At 35.0% G+C, this 17,572-nt stretch overlaps 2 protein-coding genes across 10 annotated transcripts; one reads left to right on the forward strand and one right to left on the reverse strand.

Moving 5' to 3' along the window:
* Positions 1 to 1,595: 1,595 nt before the first annotated feature.
* LOC113725173 (uncharacterized) lies at positions 1,596 to 9,627 on the reverse strand. 9 transcript variants are annotated; one of them, XR_011837431.1, is made up of 16 exons: positions 9,359 to 9,627; positions 9,164 to 9,243; positions 8,017 to 8,111; positions 6,326 to 6,486; positions 5,861 to 6,012; positions 5,289 to 5,407; positions 4,400 to 4,563; positions 4,175 to 4,249; positions 3,927 to 3,998; positions 3,258 to 3,395; positions 3,001 to 3,156; positions 2,657 to 2,709; positions 2,378 to 2,556; positions 2,149 to 2,237; positions 1,929 to 2,008; positions 1,596 to 1,662 (listed from the first exon to the last, which is right to left on the reverse strand). XR_011837431.1 is itself a non-coding variant. In XM_072073646.1 (16 exons), exons 3-15 carry the CDS (start codon positions 8,839 to 8,841, stop codon positions 2,177 to 2,179), a joined length of 1,443 nt encoding a protein of 480 aa, XP_071929747.1. In that variant the 5' UTR covers positions 8,842 to 8,914; positions 9,164 to 9,243; positions 9,359 to 9,412; the 3' UTR covers positions 1,596 to 2,008; positions 2,149 to 2,176. The 9 variants fall into 9 exon arrangements, 5 of the variants coding, with proteins under 5 accessions (XP_071929747.1, XP_071929746.1, XP_027103976.1 ...); XM_072073646.1 differs by adding an exon at positions 8,824 to 8,914 and having other exon boundaries at positions 1,596 to 2,008; positions 9,359 to 9,412; XR_003457285.2 differs by having other exon boundaries at positions 1,596 to 2,047; positions 2,657 to 2,696.
* Positions 9,628 to 14,807: 5,180 nt separating this feature from the next.
* LOC113725174 (uncharacterized) lies at positions 14,808 to 17,498 on the forward strand. The gene is made up of 4 exons (XM_027248178.2): positions 14,808 to 15,417; positions 16,343 to 16,580; positions 16,900 to 16,993; positions 17,118 to 17,498. The coding sequence occupies exons 1-4, from the start codon at positions 14,945 to 14,947 to the stop codon at positions 17,384 to 17,386; spliced, it is 1,074 nt and encodes a 357-aa protein (XP_027103979.1). The 5' UTR covers positions 14,808 to 14,944; the 3' UTR covers positions 17,387 to 17,498.
* The last annotated feature ends 74 nt before the right edge of the window (positions 17,499 to 17,572 follow it).

The raw sequence follows: 17,572 nt of genomic DNA on the forward strand, positions 1-17,572 counted from the left end.
GTTTAACCAATTGTTATTTTGGAGTATTAATTTCATCATTTTACATGATGTGGAATATTCCAATCTTTTAACCAGACTAATTTTCAAAGGCTGTGTAGAGTCCTTTAGCATAATAGTAGTAGTATTTGGCTAATCGAAAAAGAAAAAAAAGAAGATTTCAGAGAGTGATGCAAGCAAAGCAAAAACAACGCGTTGTTTTTGGTCACTGACAGGAGGTGAAAAAAGAGCACCAATTTCCGTTGGCACTCGGACAAATTTCATCGAGGGATCCGTTCCAACCTTTTAAGCCAAAAACTCAAAACCTATCATGATGTTGTTTTGGAAGATTTTAAGTTTTTTGCTAACTTCGTCCACATCCCTTTTTGAAGTTGGATGCTTGTCTAAATGCTACCATTACTCGCAGGTCTACCACATAATCATCAATTTCACATCCCACTTTCTTTGCTTTTTCACCTACCCATGCTATTAAGTAATAATTACTTGCGCGATAGGTGAGTGTGAGATGTTACAGCATCCTGTTGGTGCCGGTGCCGTTGGAGGACAGCCCATATCATATTCCTCTTCTATCTAAGTGAGGGTATAAAGGATCATCCATCAAACTCCCGCTTCATCTATATGATCTATCTCCCGTCATTCCTCGCTGAATATTGTGCTTTTCGTATAGCTGCTTTGCCTCCCGTTAAAGTGCCTCGATACGAAGTTTGTTTTAAATTCATATGAATGTGTGATATACTCATCTGATCTGATAGTGATTTAATTTTCGTCAGGCTTTCTCGACTCAGTTGAGCCTTTTCATAGAGTATATTCCCTCTTCCCCCGCTTTCTAAGGAGTAAAAATAGACTAGACATATATCGTTACAAAAAGAAAAAAAAAAATTGCTTTTCTTCCCTGTACACGTACACGCTAATATTTTTTTCCTCACTAGACATCATGGCGGACATTGGTCAAAGATTGATATTTTGACACCATTATAGTCAATCAAAGTTAGCTGAGGCCTCAAGGATCTTCCCTCTAACAAATACAGAAAATAAACAATATATATATAAATTGATATTGCTGATAAATTGCCCAATCTGGTTGAACATTTTTTCAGATAAAGTAACTGACATATTTGACTCGATAAGCAAGCATATTTAGATGTTAATCATAACCTAAACACCGGAAAAGATTTGTGTCAAAATTATTTTGCAACCCTCCAAATAATCCCAGTCGATTTGGTTAGCTAATCATAGAGGAATCGAACTAACACCACGCATCGATAGCATCCTCAAACTAGCAGCAAATGTGCTTCTAATACCTATGACATATTTGCTCGTCTCTACTCGCCAAGACAGCGGAACTTCTGCGACAAAATATGCTGCACTCTAGGCTCATGCTAGTTTCGTAAAACAGCAGGATATTTTTCACTCCATAAGAGTCCCAGGGTAAAAATCTCAAAGTGGAAGCAAACGGAGATTCACGAGTATCTACTTTTTGGTAGTTGTGATAGAGGGACAAAAACGGTGATAGTGGCTAACTTTTTTAGTCTTCATACATGTCCATTACATGCTTGAAGAAATCTGCAAAGCAAATGAATAATCTGTACACCGAAAAGTTGCAAAAAAGGTGGTATTGAATCACGTAGTTGACAACCATGTACTTCTATACGTACTTTTACATATCTGACAAAAACAAAATGATGAAACACAAGCAAAGAGTCCTTCGATCTGATAATAATTTCAGACCTACTCAACAGTGAAAGTAGTGAACCTTAGAAGCATAGAAGCCCACATTCCACGGGGCTGTAATCTACATGTCCAGCGATCTCCATAGCACTACAGAGATTTCAAGGCCAGAAAGAAAGCAAGAAACACTTGCAGTTGAAACACAAGCAAGCAGTAGTGATGGAGTTGATGTGTCGAAATAGCAAAGCACTATTTCTATATACCTTGTGAAAAAACACAAACATATGGTTACTTTGATATTGTCCCGTGACCTGACTCATAACCTTCATTGCTTGTGATTGAACTGTCAAGAAGCACCGCATGTTTATACATGTGCACTAATCTAGTATAGTTACAATGCACGTATCAAGAAAAAAACATAGATAAATTCGAAAAAACAGAGGAGACAAAAAAGACTGAGAGCAATAGAAATGCTAATATTACCTTCAAAAAACTTCGAAGGTAATTGGATTCAATCAGCATGCTCACGAAAACGTACAATTTTGTTGATAAAAGGCCTCTCACCACGATAGCTATTCATTGAAATAAGAGGTATATTATGAAACAAAGCACAAGCTAGAGAACATTTTAAGTCAATAAAGACGTATAACTTTGGGTAAAGGCTGTAACAACGTTCTATATCAGTCTAAAAACAGTAGCAGTGAATACTTACATGACAATTGCTGCGATAATCAGACAAGCAAAGCCAATAGAGAAATGGACACAAAATGTCGTCCAGAAGTTATCCCGATCCAAAAAAAGTGTCTCTGATATCAGAGTAACAACACATGAAAATACCAAAAGAGACCACCCTGAAGGCAAGCAGCTCCAAAAGGAAAATGACAAAGAACCCTGAGAAAAAGTAACTGCATGTCTTTAGAGCAAGATTAGATCCTACGCTTAACATACCAAATCCCAGATGGAAAAAATCTTGATCTGATGAAAGATATACCTGGAAATAATTTTTGATGAATATTGCTGAGTAAATAATCCTGAAAATCATATCTAAGTAGTAGTTAATTTTTTTTCCATGTATTTCATCATACAGGAACATAAAGTGCTAATCCTGTGACACTGAAGGCATTAACTTTTGATATTCATTTAATATATGGCCTACCCAGCTATCAGTTCATGTACACTGCATAATGACCTTTTGTTCTAAAGCACATAAGAACATCTCTACAAGTAAAAGTAGCAACACATGATGGATAATGTGGAAAATTAAGATACCGATATGCATGCTAATATAGAATCAGCTAAAACACCAGGTACTGCCAAAAGATAACAAAAGGATACTCAAGGAATTTGCAATAATTAGCCCAACTGCACCAATTGATTGTATCAGACAGACATTTAGCACTAGGTAAATCAATGAGAAAAAAAGCAGGGAATCGTTCCAGCGCCTGAGTGAATTCTCTGTTGCAACCGCATGCAAAAAAGCTTCAGATGTTCCTGTGAAAGAAAAGGGTAAAAACTCAATTTTTTACTCACACACTACTGTATGGAGAAGTTGCCCACAATTGATTAGGTAGTTGCATTATTACATCACTAACCATTCATAGCCAAAGTGACCACATAAAGCATGTAATATCTAAGGGCTGTTGAAGCTTCCCCATCACTCCATTTCCGACCATACAATATTCTAATAAGAGAGTAAGAATAGCTTGGTCCAAACGCCATAACCATGAGTCCTACAGAATATGCAAAAACAAGAGAGCAGACTAAGAGAATTGCATAATCAAATTCTTTCACAAGGGAGAAAGAAAATGTAGATTGGGGCTAATGGCCACACACAACTAACAGGACATATAGAGGTAGCCTGGTAAGACCTACAGCTTCAAGGCTACTAATAACTCTTTTTTTATTTATAAAAATCAAATACAAGTAACCTGAATTGCAACCTGGTCTCCACGAGGCACAAACCCCTTGTAACAGAGGGTTGTTTTTTAAAAAAGATCAATCGAAGCCAATAAAATTTTTGTATTCATTGGCTTCTTAAACTCAATTTGGTAGGCTATCTATTGTTCAATAATATGTTAGGAAAAAACCAAGCCAGTTAATTAAACTTAGCTTTTTCATCCACCTGATTAATCCTCCACTACAGCTATAATAGCAACTGTATAAACCAAACTTGATCAAACAAATTAATCAAAACAGAAGAAGGCAAACAACTGGCAAAAAGTATGATTAGCAAGGTTCTCAAAAACTCTATAAAAGGCTACCTATAAGCAAAACCAGCTTCAAAGCATCTGTTAAACAACTTGCCAACTTCCTCTTCTTCTGAGTATATTCTCCTGCCAAGAAATATAATATTATCATGAGCATGAACGTCCGACAAAATAAAGAGTGAACAAGAGACCGAAGAATTGAGATATAAGAGAAACCCAAAAAAGAGGGCAATACTAAAGATTGAAAAACCAATTCATTGCTTAAAATATGATCTGAGAGTGAAGATGATGGCGAAATAAACCTGATGCAGACCTTGCAAAGGTAGCATACGAACTCTCTTCAAAAGGTAGAAACACCAGCCTCACCACTAAACTGCCTGAAAGTCAAGCCAGATTTTGCTTTAAAATCATGCTTGTGAAATATGTGTTCAGGGTCCAGATCAACAATCAAGTCAAACTACTAATCATCCATTTTCAGGGAACCATGAAATTAAGTCTTGGAAAACAAAGTAGAGCGATCAGTTTACCTAATTTGTCAACAAGTCCATATACAGCCTGATTATATGGTGTGTCAAACCATACAAGGACCATCTTTTCTCCTTCTTGAAGAATCAACTTCCTAACCGACTGAAGAGTGAACAACCTACACATGGCTGTGAGTTGCTTGTCATAGTTCATCATGTTTCCTACACTGTAGAAGCATTTATTGTTAACTCACAAAATCTTCAGTACAACTAGTGGTATATCCAAGAAGCAAAAGTTAATAAAAAGAAAATTGTGACCATACTCATCTCTATCAAAGATAATTTTTTAAAAAACTAGGCCAGAATAATTTATGTTCTCTTACAAAGATGTTAAATTTCTTAAGACAAAAATCATTATAGACAACAACACATAAAACAAAACCTTTGTAACAACCAACAGCTCCCTTTCTCATTGTGCATGCTTGATATCTTGATATTAACATCCCAACCACCACTCCATAGGCTACTTTAGAAGTTAAAAGATAACGGATATCCTCAGCAATTGAAATATAAGATGCCAACTAACTATCCTAATTGTTTAATGTATCTGTGATAACATTTACAAACACTTAGTGGCCCCACAATATTTGCATAGCTACTCGACATAAATTCCGACATCGACTGCAATCATACATAAAAGTGTTATTGATTATTCAAATTGGATTTAATAACAAGGGATATTCTGGCCGTCACTTTAAAATGGCCTGAACTCTGCATGCAGAATTTGTGTATCACCCAGATGGGCATCATGAAACAGCAAGGACAAGCGTAGGAACTTCCTTAATTTTGCCACAACATCAGTATAACATCTCCTGGCTTGGAAAGACTAGAGTTTTTCCCTATTTTCTACTTTGTTTTTAAAGAAATTCAAGCAAAAAATAGAAATACGAACCTGAATGGAAAAAGATCAGATACTTTATACATACGATAAAGAAGAAAGTAGCCCCAATAACCAGCTAACATAGAAGCTCCATATGCAGTTTGTGACAAGGCAAATACAATAGCTTTCTCCTGAAGATTAAACAAGAAGAAGGTTGACATAAGCATACCAAAAACTTTGCTTCCTATGTTTCCAACTTTTATGCCATTCAAAAGCTGATTGCCACTTCAGAAATTACAATTTTGAAATTACAATTTTGTTATTTTGACAAACTTTGAAGCAAAAGATGGATACAATAACTTTGAGAAAAACCACAATACACCATACAAGTAGACACATACAATTAGAAAGAAACGGGGAACAGGCTATACAACCAATATTATTTCAATTTTTTTAGCCGTAATCCATGTCTAAATAACAATTGACAACATATGGACCTTGTTCAACATCCAACTGTTCTCAACTCCATAGAGTTAAATTAAATGGAAAAAGAAAAAAAAATGCCAACAAAGGCTAAACAGATTCCCAATATCAATATCTTATACCACCAACTATAAATCAACAAAAGATTGAACTGTTGTTACCGTGTCAGTTTGCTTCACAATGAGAGCATATGTTGTCAGACACCGCATAAATGTAGCTACAGTTTCAATTACTAGGCGCAGTTTGAGTAGAAGCAAATTTTGAGATAAGATATAAAAGGGCTCAGCCATTATCTCCAATACGCATGCAAAACCTGCAATATTGCATGGAAAATATAAGGTCATCAATATGCAGTATCAAACTAGAGTGAAATGAAGAGTCAATAATCATGTCTTAGTTTTCTAGGCCAAGACATGTCAAGGTAACTTCTCTCAGTATGTTTAGAAAAAGTCAGAGTTCTCCATGGTGCATGCTTCTTTTGTATAATAAAACCCCAAAACTTATGCAAACCTTCAGAATTAATTATGTCACACTTGATGAAAAGCTGAGAGCAAGGAAGCAATAGATAATTACTCAGGCACGATAGAAAATTGATTTTGGAAGTTCATAAAATGATTTCATCTTACCATTAATCAAGATAGCTTGTGCATATGGACTCTGATAACCTAACCCCTGCCACCAGAGAACTAGTGCACATCCTGCAAGTGTAAAAAGTATTCCTAGGGGGAAGGTCATCCAAGCTACTTTTAGAAGTCGTGCTGAATTTTCTCCCATTGAAGTGTCATCACTACAAAGAAGACATAATCAGGATTCAACCTTTCAGGTCTAAAAAAAGGGTTAATCACAATTAATCCCCTTAAGGTATACCCCATTTCTTACTTTATCCCTAACCTTTTTTTTTTTGTCTCACTTTATCCCCTATTGGACAAATTACCCCTCCATTTTTCTAATTTCTTTTTTTTTCTCCTTTTTGTATTTTTTTCTTTCCCCTTTTTCCGTCTATTTTCTTTGTCTCTTTCTTCTTTCGTTTGTTCTTCCTTTTTCCCACAAGAAACTTCATTTCAGTGATTGAAACTAAAAGAGAGGAATTGCAGAGATCTACCTTCTCTTCATGTGATCACAAAATATTCAAACCCTTTCCCCAAAATACCATTTTTTGCCCTTTCAATTCTTTTGCTTTTTTCCCCCTTTCCCATCCCGGTTTCTTATTTTATTCTCAGGAAAACATTACAAGATATTTTTGTCACATGATTAATTATCATTAATTGGAATTTGCAACACATGGCATCATACAAAAGATCGAAATTACCTTTTGATGCCTTTCAAAGTTTCACCATTAAACCCAATTACAATTTCCAGATAAAGTTTTCTGATGAGATGAAGTTTTCTATTAAGAATGATAGAAGAGAGAAGAAACAGAAAAAGAAGTAAAGGAGGGGAAGGGGAGGCGAGAAAAAAAGATAAGTGAAAAGTCAAAATAATGGAAGGGGAATTTTGTCCTATAGGGGATTAAGTAATAAAAATTAAAGGTTAGGAGGTAAAGTAAGATACGGGGTATACTTTAAGGGGATTAATTGTAATTAAACCCAAAAAAATAAATATTAAAACTATAAACTACACTAGCAAGTGTTACATTTTCATAAAGTAGCACCAGAAGACCCATTGTGTAACATAATCGCCAAAGTAAAAATAGCTAAAACAAGTTTACAGGCAAATGTTGAGCAGTTCATCTTTACAAAGCAATGCTACATTGAAAACAAAATTGACTTTCCTAAATATCTTAAGTAGTTGATGCTAAGATTACGTTGAGATCACTTTGATAGAAGGCTTTATAGAAAAGGTAACCGTCAGCAATGATTCCATTTTCTCTCTAAGGTTAATTTACATAACCTCATGTTCTTCACTTTTTCTATATATTCACGCCAAGTTAAATCAGGATACCCAACACTAAACAAGGGTAGGTAAACTAATTTTGTGATGTGTAAAGATATGTAAATAGAGAATTCTAATCAAATAAAACCAAATGCCACAACAATTTTCAGACATTCATGGGACTTAACTAAACTTCATCAAATTTTTATGAATCAATAAGAAGTCATCATGCATTTTACTTCAAAATATTTAAACTTCACCATTTACTCACCATCATGAACATAGAAAAATTAAAACAGAAACTTGAAAATGACCAAAAAAACCCGAAATAGTTTAGAGCTTGCTTAAAACTCAACGCGTATCACTTTCATTGCAAAACTTAACCATCCACTGGCAGAAAGTTATCACCAAAATAATAATTCAATAGCCAATATTTCGGGTATACCATCTAAAGTCAGCTCTCAAGCATGCTCGCCGAAAGCCCTCCCGACTGAGGAACAATATGCAGGTGACAAACAGATGGAATTGTACAGCATACAGCTGCATAATGTTTTTAAACAACAAATGTTAGGCATTACTCAATGGAAAGATAATAAATGATAACTCGATTATAGAATGTATGAGAAAATCCACAAAAGGTAGGTCAAATAACAAAGATCATAAAGCTACAGACATTGACTTGTGATGTATTAAAACAAACAGATTCTAACAAGTTCTACCCCCAAGAAAACTTATGTTAATTTCACTTTTCCAAAGATTTACTTCAAGTGCAACATTCAACTTGTGCAACTACTATGGAAAGTTCAATAAAAATAGTGAGCTTTGAATTCTTTACTCTTCGCTAGGTCAGAGAAAGAAGATTTCAAAATGGTAGCAAAGAAACATTATGGCAGGCCCCAACCTGAAATTGAAAAGGGCAAGCCAAAAATCTTCACATAGTATTCTGATAAAAAAAAAAAAGGGGGTGAATAATTCCAAAAAAATGCCAGGTCCTTTTTCTAACTACTTAGAGTCAGTAATCAACATCCTGATTCAACCATTCTGCTCAATTTCAGCCCAGGCCTTATTACATTCAAAAAATCTCCTGCTTCATGAAATCAAAGAAAAGAAAGTTAACCCTTCTGAATTATAATTATCCCCATTCGTCTCAACATAATGCCATACCTTAACACAACAAAAACAACATTAAATTGCAACAATGACAAACATCAGTTATATCACAATTAGCTGGAAAAGTGCATTATTAATTTACACCGTCTAAAATAGGCATTGCTTCCCAATATTAAGATGCTGGTCGTACACCAATCCCTCCTCCTTCTCTGCATTCCTCCATCCGTCACTCCCTAAAACAAGTAACCTTAGAGCAACCGCCATCACCCTACCTTTGCATTTCTATAGGGCAACTAAAACACTTTCTGATGGGGGAAAGTCCCCAATCATAGCAAGTATTTATGACGTGCTTTGTTGATAATCCGCATTTAATCAACTGAGGAAGCGCGACCATCAAACAATAACAGGCTCCATTGTCCTTATAGTGATGCAAAATAAAAATTTGAATAAAAACGACCAAAGGTTTGATTAGAATAGTATACTGCATAGTCTTCTTCGGTAAGGTGGCGGACGATCCATGAATTGAATATAAATGGTATTCCCCTTGATAGAAACTGCGTGGCTACAAAATACGAAAGCAATTGCTTACCAATCAAACCAACTTACTTGAAATTCAAAAATAAAAGAAAAAAAATCATGCGCAAATCAATAAAACGACGAAGCGAAAAAAACGTTACCCAATAGGTACTTGAAAGTTCGAGGCAAATTAGGGGTACGGTCAGCTTCTCCGGAGGGCTGAGACTGCTCCGGAGAAGTTGAAGATTCCGACATTACTGATTTCTAGCTTCTGTAAGTCTAGAAGTAGTATCTATAACTGAAAATTTCTATAGAAGGGGAACGGCGGTGGTAAGGGTGGAATCTGATGGAAGCTGATGGCAGAAAACAGCAACGGTGGTTCCGGTTAGTCCGAGGGCGGTCTGAGAAATGGCCCAATCTCTTACATTCTTTGGGCCTTACTGTTTGTTATTTCAACATTGGGGTCCTTAATTTTGTAACAGCACTATTTTTTTTCCTTATTTTTGCCTGCAATAGAGGCCCATTGGCCCATTTAGGCCCTTAAGTCGGATTTGGGATGCGACCAGTCCATGAAACAGGAACAATACGTTTGTCTTGGATTTTTTTTAAGGGCTGATTACAGGAATGTTATTGTTGCAGCAAAAAAAAAAAAACTAAATAAACACTTTATTCGCTTATTTAATATTTTAAGACAAATGTGCTCTTGCTATTTTATTTTAGGGAAAATCGTCCAAAACGTTCCTCATATTTTGTAAAATGACTTTTTTTGTCCCTCACATTTAAAAGTGTAATTTTATGTCCCTTACATATTCACATCGGTCAAATTTAGTCCCTAACTAGGTTTCCGATCATTTTTTGGCCGGAATCCATCACATGCAAGGCATATGATCATTTTTTAAAGGTAAATTTGTTAAATTATATTTTACATAATCCGATCTATAGTCCTCCACATTTTATAAAATAAATTTTTTCGTCCCTCACATTTTATAAAATAATTTTTTTCATCCCTCACATTTGACAAAATGAATTTCTCCATCCCTTACATTTCAAAAAATGAATATTGCCATCCCTCACTAATTATGTATGTGAGGGAAATCCTAAAAAAAAATGTGTGTGAATACATTTTGTTTAAACACATGTATATGTCTATTTGATATTGCTTAATAATACGAATAGCATAAATATATGTATGTGTCTATTTGATTTCACTTAACAATACGAATACCATATATTATACGTGATCATTTGATTTCATCTGGTATTAGCTAGTAAATAATATTGCATTCATTGTCAAGTTGGCCAATAAAGCTATTTTCGGTCAAAATACAATAAGAATATGCAAATTAAGGTTCTGTTGGTAAATATTAGTCATAATCATACAAAAAGAGAAGATAGCCCACAAGTTGGACCCAATTACATACATGTGTTTATGCTATTATTATTAAGTAAAATCAAATAGACATATACATGTGTTTAAAAAAATGTATTCACACACATAATTAGTGAGAAATAAAAAATTCATTTTTTAAAATGTAAGGGATAGAGAAATTCATTTTGTGAAATGTAAGGGATGAAAAAAATTATTTTATAAAATGTGAGGGACGAAAAAATTTATTTTATAAAATGTGGAGGACTATAGATCAGATTATGTAAAATATAATTTGACAAATTTACCCTTCAAAAATGATCACGTGCCTTGCACATGATGGATTCCTGCTAAAAAATGATCGGAAACCTAGTTAAGGACTAAATTTGTCCGATATGCATATGCAAGGGATATAAAATTACACTTTTAAAAGTGAGGGACGAAAAAAGTTATTTTACAAAATATGAGGGACGTTTTGGACGATTTTCCCTTTATTTTATTTCTTTTTTATTTATTCATTCTCTTGTTTTTTCTTTTTCACTACTTTCTTTTATTTATTCATTCTCTTTTTTATTTTGTTTTACTAATATTTATATTAATTATTTTTATGCATAGTTGATTAACCACTATATTATTACGATCTAAATTTGTTACTATTATTATTAAAAATTAATGTATTTTAGACTCTGGACATATTGGCCTGGTTTGGAACCTGAGTTTTTTGATAATTTGTCTAGATTTTTACTGTAGTACACTGTAGAAATTTTTAGAAAAAATTTTTAAGATGAAATTTTTTTTCCTTTCTTTTTCTTTTTCTTTCTTTCCTTTTTCTTTTCTTTCCCTTCTTCTTTTTCTTTTTCTTCCTTCCCTCTCCCTCTTCACTTCCCTCACTCGTCACCTCTGCCCTAGCATTGAAGAGCCAGCAGATGGTAAAATTTTTTTTCCCTTTTCTTTCTTTTTTCTTTTTTTTCTTTCCTTTTTCTTCTCTTTCCTCTCTTCTTTTTCTTCATTCCCCCTCTCCCGCTACCTCTGCCTCCAGCTTTGAAGAACCAGCAGCCATGGTCAAGGGTATTTTTTTTTCTTTTTCTCTTCCCCTTTTCTCCCTCTCCCTCTCCCTCTCTGCTCCCCTCTCGCCCTCTACTCCCCTTCACCTTCCCCCTCTCTCTCCCGAAGGCAGAGATCCAGCAACCATGGTTTTTTTTTTTTTTTGCTTTTTCTCTCCCCTCTTCTCCATCTCCCTCTCTCCCCTTCTCCCTTTTCCTACTCTCCTCCCCTTCCTCCTCCCCCTTTGCCCAATGTGGTCGCATGACCAGATCACAGATGCGGTCTGGTATCGCGACTGCTTGCGATCTAGTCGCACGATCAGATCGCAGTTAGGGGAGGGTGGGCGGGGAGGAGAGGGAGAGAGGGGAGGGACAGAAAAAAAAAAAGAAAAAAGACAAGAAAGGGGTTGTAGATCGGTCAAAGGGGAAAGGGGATGGGGAAGGGAGAAAGGAAAAAAAAAGGAAGGCCGGCGTTGGAATAGGTGACCGGCGCCGGAAGCAGCGGCGGAGATGGTGGCCAGCGACGAAGGTGTGGTGGTGGATCAGGGTGGGGGAGAAAGAAGAAGAAAATAGGAAGTTTTTTGTGTATTAGATATTTTGAAGTGTGCAGGTTAAAAAATTTGATAAGTTTTTTCGGGTTTCTATAGCTAAAGTTGTTAAAAAACTAGTAGCTAAAAAACTTGGTAAACAACTGGGGTTCCAAACAGGCCCATTATTTTAAGTAATTTATGAAATAGCCTATGCACATACTTTGTGATCATTATTACTTTCAATAACAAACAGTAAAAGAGCTAGAATTAAATAAAGAATAAGTGTAAAAAGATTAAAATTTATGTATAGATAATAACAGTAAAGAGAAAAAAATAGTTAATCACATGAGAGAAGGGATAAAAATTTTAAAAAATATATAAAAAAATGGGCAAGTAGAAAAAGGGCAACAAATGATAAAAAGAAATAAAATAACAATTAATATAGAATGGACACTTCTATACTAAAATATGAAACAGGTGAATAAAGTGCCTATTTATTGAGTTGAGTAGCATAAAGTGTAACTAAGATAAAGTTGAAGGAGAATTGTGCTCTTAATCCCTTTTTTAACTCAATACACACGAGAGGCCCGACACTAAAGAAGGTACTATTGGCGGTGAGTTACTTGGTAGATGCCAGATAAAGGAGTGGCCTACCATATTGCTTAGTACTTTTTTTGATTAGTAGTATTACATTGCCGACTAACATACATGATTTTGTTAGTAATCATGTTAGTATAAATCAATTTTGGCACACTCTAATTTGGCACACCTGACCCCCAAAAAAAAATAATAAAAAAAAGATTTTGTAACTTGCACTTTTTCCCTTAACCTTCTTCGAATTCAAGCGACATAGAATAATTGAAGAAATGGAAGGTGACGTGCATGGGGAAGACAAGTGGCAACAAGGTTATGACGCCAGTTTGCTGCTACTCTGGTGTTGTTCGGCGCTTCAGCGGCTTAGCAGAAACGGGACGTCGGAGCATGAAGGGAACGTTAGGAAACAAAATTGATACGTCATGTCTATCCATCCATCTCCGTCAATTAAAATGTACTACTATTAACAATGCCCTTTGAGCATCCATTAAGAAAATCTTTAGATACGTGGCATTGTTTTATGTTGTTTTAGATTTTGTATAATTTGAATATGAAAAGTTATTAGAGAGAACATTATAAAAATTGATTATCCAAAATCAGAATTTATAAAACAAGAAATCACCAAATAATCACTTCATGCCCAAAACAACTAAATTACTTCTAAATAATTAGAAATAGGAAACATTAAGTTTGTTCCGTTGTTTGAGTAATTTGTTAAGCCACCTCAATCGAGTTGACAAGGACATCATTGTATAAATATATAAGAATAATGAAATGAAGAAATATAAATATATTTGTGAAAAACTTGTTTATTTTTCTGAAGAATTGAAACAAATGCTAGCTTTTAGTCGATTTCTTGGTATCCAAACAAAATAAAGGAATTTTATAGTAGGAAATCAATCTAGGCTCGACTTTCCAAGTGAATGCATGTACTAATTAGCAGATCATTGAAATAATCACATCCGATTTCCTTACGGCACAAGATGCTTGCGTAGATACCTAGTAGGACAATTTTAGAAACTTCCCATGAGATTTTTAACTATGTCATTAACCTCCCTTTAGGTTTTGAAAATTGCATGAACCTCCATCGAGACTTACCATCTTATAACATCTAAATCCAACAAAAAAAATTAAAAAGTGATATTAAAAGGAGAGAAGTTAATATGATTTCATCATTGTCCCCATCTATTAAATTATTTAATTAATATAATTCGAGGCTAAATATTAAAGAAAACACTAGAATTTGTGACTTATCATCAGGGTTTAAATCATATATGGCATAAAATAGTATATTATTCTATGTATTTCACTTAATATAAGATCTAAATTACTCTTTTCACTTACGACCACATTATGTCAAATATGACCAATAACAAATAATAATTAAAAAATCAGCAACCAAAATATTACAAGAAACGAATTTTAATACCATAAAAATCTCAGCAACTAACGTTAACATTTTGACAAGAATATTTATGATGTTAAAGTTTGTTCTTTGTAATATTTTAGTTGCAAAATTTTTGATTGTTTATTGTTGATCATATTTGTTAATGGGAATGTAATTAAAAAGAGTAATTTGGATATTGTGTTAAGTGAAAATATAAAATGATATATTATTTTTTGGTACTATGTATAATTTGATCTCTAATAATAAACAACAAATTTTCGTGCTTTTCTTTAATGTGTAAGTTGGTACTCCGTATTAAATTAATTAAATAATATAGTAGACGAAAGGCAATGATGGAATCATGTTATCTTCTCTCTTTTAATATTGTTTTTTAATTATTGGTTGGATCTAAATATTATAAGAAAATTAAACTCAAGAGAGATTAGTATAATTTTTAAAATTTGAAAAAAAGTCAGTGAAATAGTAAAAAACCTTAGGAGAGGTTTCTGAAATTATCCCATACCTAATAAACCCTTTTATGCAAATGCAATTGTTTTGTGACATAACGATAATAGACAACAAAGAACCCATAGAATACTAGATTCAGCAAAAGGAGAGGGACCAGTTTGAAAAAAAAAAAAGAGAAAAAATCACACTACGCTACAAGTCTACAACTTCCTAGAGAGACAGAACTCTATTCCATTCTATTCTATCCATAAAAAGTATTTATCCCTTCTCCTCCAACAAATCAACCTCAAAAAAAGAACTAAAAAGAAAAAAAACCAGTCCAACACCCACAGCGGCATTGACAGAGAGAAAAGAAGCACATGAGGTCATTTGGTGGTGGCAGCAGAGGCATGGGCGGAGGAGGCAGCGGTGGTGGGAGCGTGCAGATGCTACGAAGTGTTCAAAGGGCTGTGAGAGCCCGAACTGTCGGCGGTGGGGGTGGCGCAGCCCATGAACCTTTCTCTCATACTCACCCCTCCACTACCAACACCGCTACTACTACTAATCTTGGTAGAACGAGACAAACTACTTGTAACAATAACAAGAACCAGCCCATCACGCTTTCTTCTTCTTCTTCTTCAACAGCTTCATCTGCTATATTTTCTACATGCAACAATCTCCTGCCAACAACAATATCAACTGCTGCACCACCCGCCTGGCCTTCTTCGTGTTCATCGCCTACGTTTACAGATGATTCTGATTGGGAGTGTATCGATGACTGTTATGAAGACTTCGTTTTTGGGACCGTTCCATCCAAGGACGAGGTCCATCATGCAGTTTTTGCTCTCCAGGAGTAAGTTTCTTGAATTCCATTTTTTCTTTTTCTTTTTTTTCATATAATTTCTTAAAATTTTGGAATGAATTATCACTTAGTTATGATTAACTTTCCAAGGATGATGTTTCGTACGGGGTTTCTCTATTCAAGGATGGAGTATAAGGAATACATATTGCTTGCTTAATTATGGAGATTTGTCTGACATCTAATTAATATGGTTATTTTCCTATAATATCATTATACCATGGATATTTTGTTGTTGGATTTTATTTTTGGGATGCTGATGTTGACTTTGATGTCGACATCGGGAGTCAAATATTCGGCTTACTGTATCAGTTCCCTGGGATTGGATAGATGAGTCAAACAAGTTTCTCTAACCATTGAAAAAAAATCCCATAATCATTTGCAACACCCAGCTATATATGCTAATTTGACATATTTATGCTGTTGCTTTACTGTTGATAATTATGCCATACAAAAGTACCATAAGAACCAAAATTCGTGGTGGTTTACAACTTACAAGCCTTGGAACCCCAGAGACTGTAAATGTAGAAAACAGCAAGTTATATACAAAAATTAGTTCTTCTTGAGTACAGCTGGGATTTCTTTTGCCTCCTCGTTTGAGATTTTACTAAAAATAATTAAAGAACAGAGCATAACGTAATTTGAGCCACAGTAGATAGACAGCATGCACTTACCTGTTAGAGCTTTATTATTTGTATTTACCTGGAGTTGATAATGAAATCTTCTTTCTTGAAAATGTGCGTCACATATAGTTTCTGAATTACTCAGACATCTTTAATCTAACGATATACAACCGTTAATTTTTATTTAATTCTTATGAAGCTTATGTTTACATTAGCAGTTAAGTCTTGGCATCAACTCACATTTCATTGTTTCATTGTCATAATATTGCCATTTCTTGAAATTTTGTAATTCTCAGGGCACTAGATCCAGCCTCAGCTAAATATTTGATCGACGACATACCTGCATACAATTTGGATGCTGACTTAGGTGGTCAAGTATCTGGCCTCACCGGTTCCCTGCAAAGATCTTCTCCATTTGGCAGCCAGTTGGATTGGATGGAGCCCTCATTGCAACTCTGCAGCCAGAGCACGTTGCAGGCTCATGAGCGAGTTCATGATGCTTTGCACTTGCTCAGGAACGAACCTTCAGTTCAGGTTTATTCTGCATGTCATGACTATTAGATTGTTATTGTTAAAGCTTTGGCGTTAAATGAATCATTGAAGGAAATATATGAACTTGGAAAAGCATCAGTTGTGGATCTACTTGCTTGAGTAATTTAGTTGTTTTTAATATCTCGTGATATCAAATTCCTCGCATCCCAGGGCAAATAGTAGCATGAACATGTTCATCAACAATTTTTGTTGTTGTTCTGTGTCTTGTTTTGTTGAGTCTTTTGTTGGGTTTATTGTCTTAACCAAGATTAGCTTTCATGTCATATTTTCTAAATAGAAGCTTTCGCTGCTTAATTGATAGAGAATGGTGGTATCACTATCTTCTGATAAAGCTGTTTGGGATGCTGTGTTGAATAATGAGGTAGTTCAGGAGCTCAGAGGGTCTCTCAGTCAAGGTTTGTAGTAAGTCCAGAAAATGGGACGTTATCTCCTCATTATAATCGTGGTATTAATGCTTGCAATTGTTGCCATTCATAGTTTCTTTGTTGCCCATTAATGTTGTTCTGATACATGAAGCAGGTAAAAATCCTGCTGAGAAGTCAGATGATGGTTCTGATCCAGCAAGAGGCTTTCTAAGTTGGGTAATTGTCAACACCAAAGCGACAGTCATGGAGCTTGTTGACAAGATTACGAAGCTAGTAAATGAACTATTCCGCACCGAAGGAGGAGGAGGAGACAGGACAGCTGATAGAAGAGCAGATCCTTTTGATGAAAAGCTGAGAGCATCGTTTCTGCTCTCGGTCGTGGTTATGCTAATCGTGGTCGCGGCTCGATCAAGCAAGGCATGATCATAGTACTCTAATTTGTCGACCTAACCGGTGGCTTTTCCTGCTGTGTAGGAAACGTTCTGTTGTACATCGAATTTTAAGTGGTTTTGTAAGAGAAAATGACATTCATGCATCTGTTTTATTCTGTTCGTTAATTTTCTACAGCTCAAGAAGATTAGACACCCATAATTGTACTTGGAAAAAAAA

Source organism: Coffea arabica, chromosome 2c (assembly GCF_036785885.1).
Source record: "Coffea arabica cultivar ET-39 chromosome 2c, Coffea Arabica ET-39 HiFi, whole genome shotgun sequence".
Classification (NCBI taxonomy): domain Eukaryota; kingdom Viridiplantae; phylum Streptophyta; class Magnoliopsida; order Gentianales; family Rubiaceae; genus Coffea; species Coffea arabica.

Coding starts and splice junctions, on each gene's coding strand:
- LOC113725173 (XM_072073645.1), bottom strand. CDS start 9,452: ATGTCGGAATCTTCAACTTCTCCGGAGCAGTCTCAGCCCTCCGGAGAA. Junction 6,487..8,016: donor TTGAGAGCTGACTTTAGATG/GTATACCCGAAA, acceptor TCTTCTTTGTAG/TGATGACACTTCAATGGGAG. Junction 3,396..3,926: donor GAAGCTGGTTTTGCTTATAG/GTAGCCTTTTAT, acceptor CATATTCTGTAG/GACTCATGGTTATGGCGTTT.
- LOC113725174 (XM_027248178.2), top strand. CDS start 14,945: ATGAGGTCATTTGGTGGTGGCAGCAGAGGCATGGGCGGAGGAGGCAGC. Junction 15,418..16,342: donor GCAGTTTTTGCTCTCCAGGA/GTAAGTTTCTTG, acceptor TGTAATTCTCAG/GGCACTAGATCCAGCCTCAG. Junction 16,581..16,899: donor GGAACGAACCTTCAGTTCAG/GTTTATTCTGCA, acceptor CTTAATTGATAG/AGAATGGTGGTATCACTATC.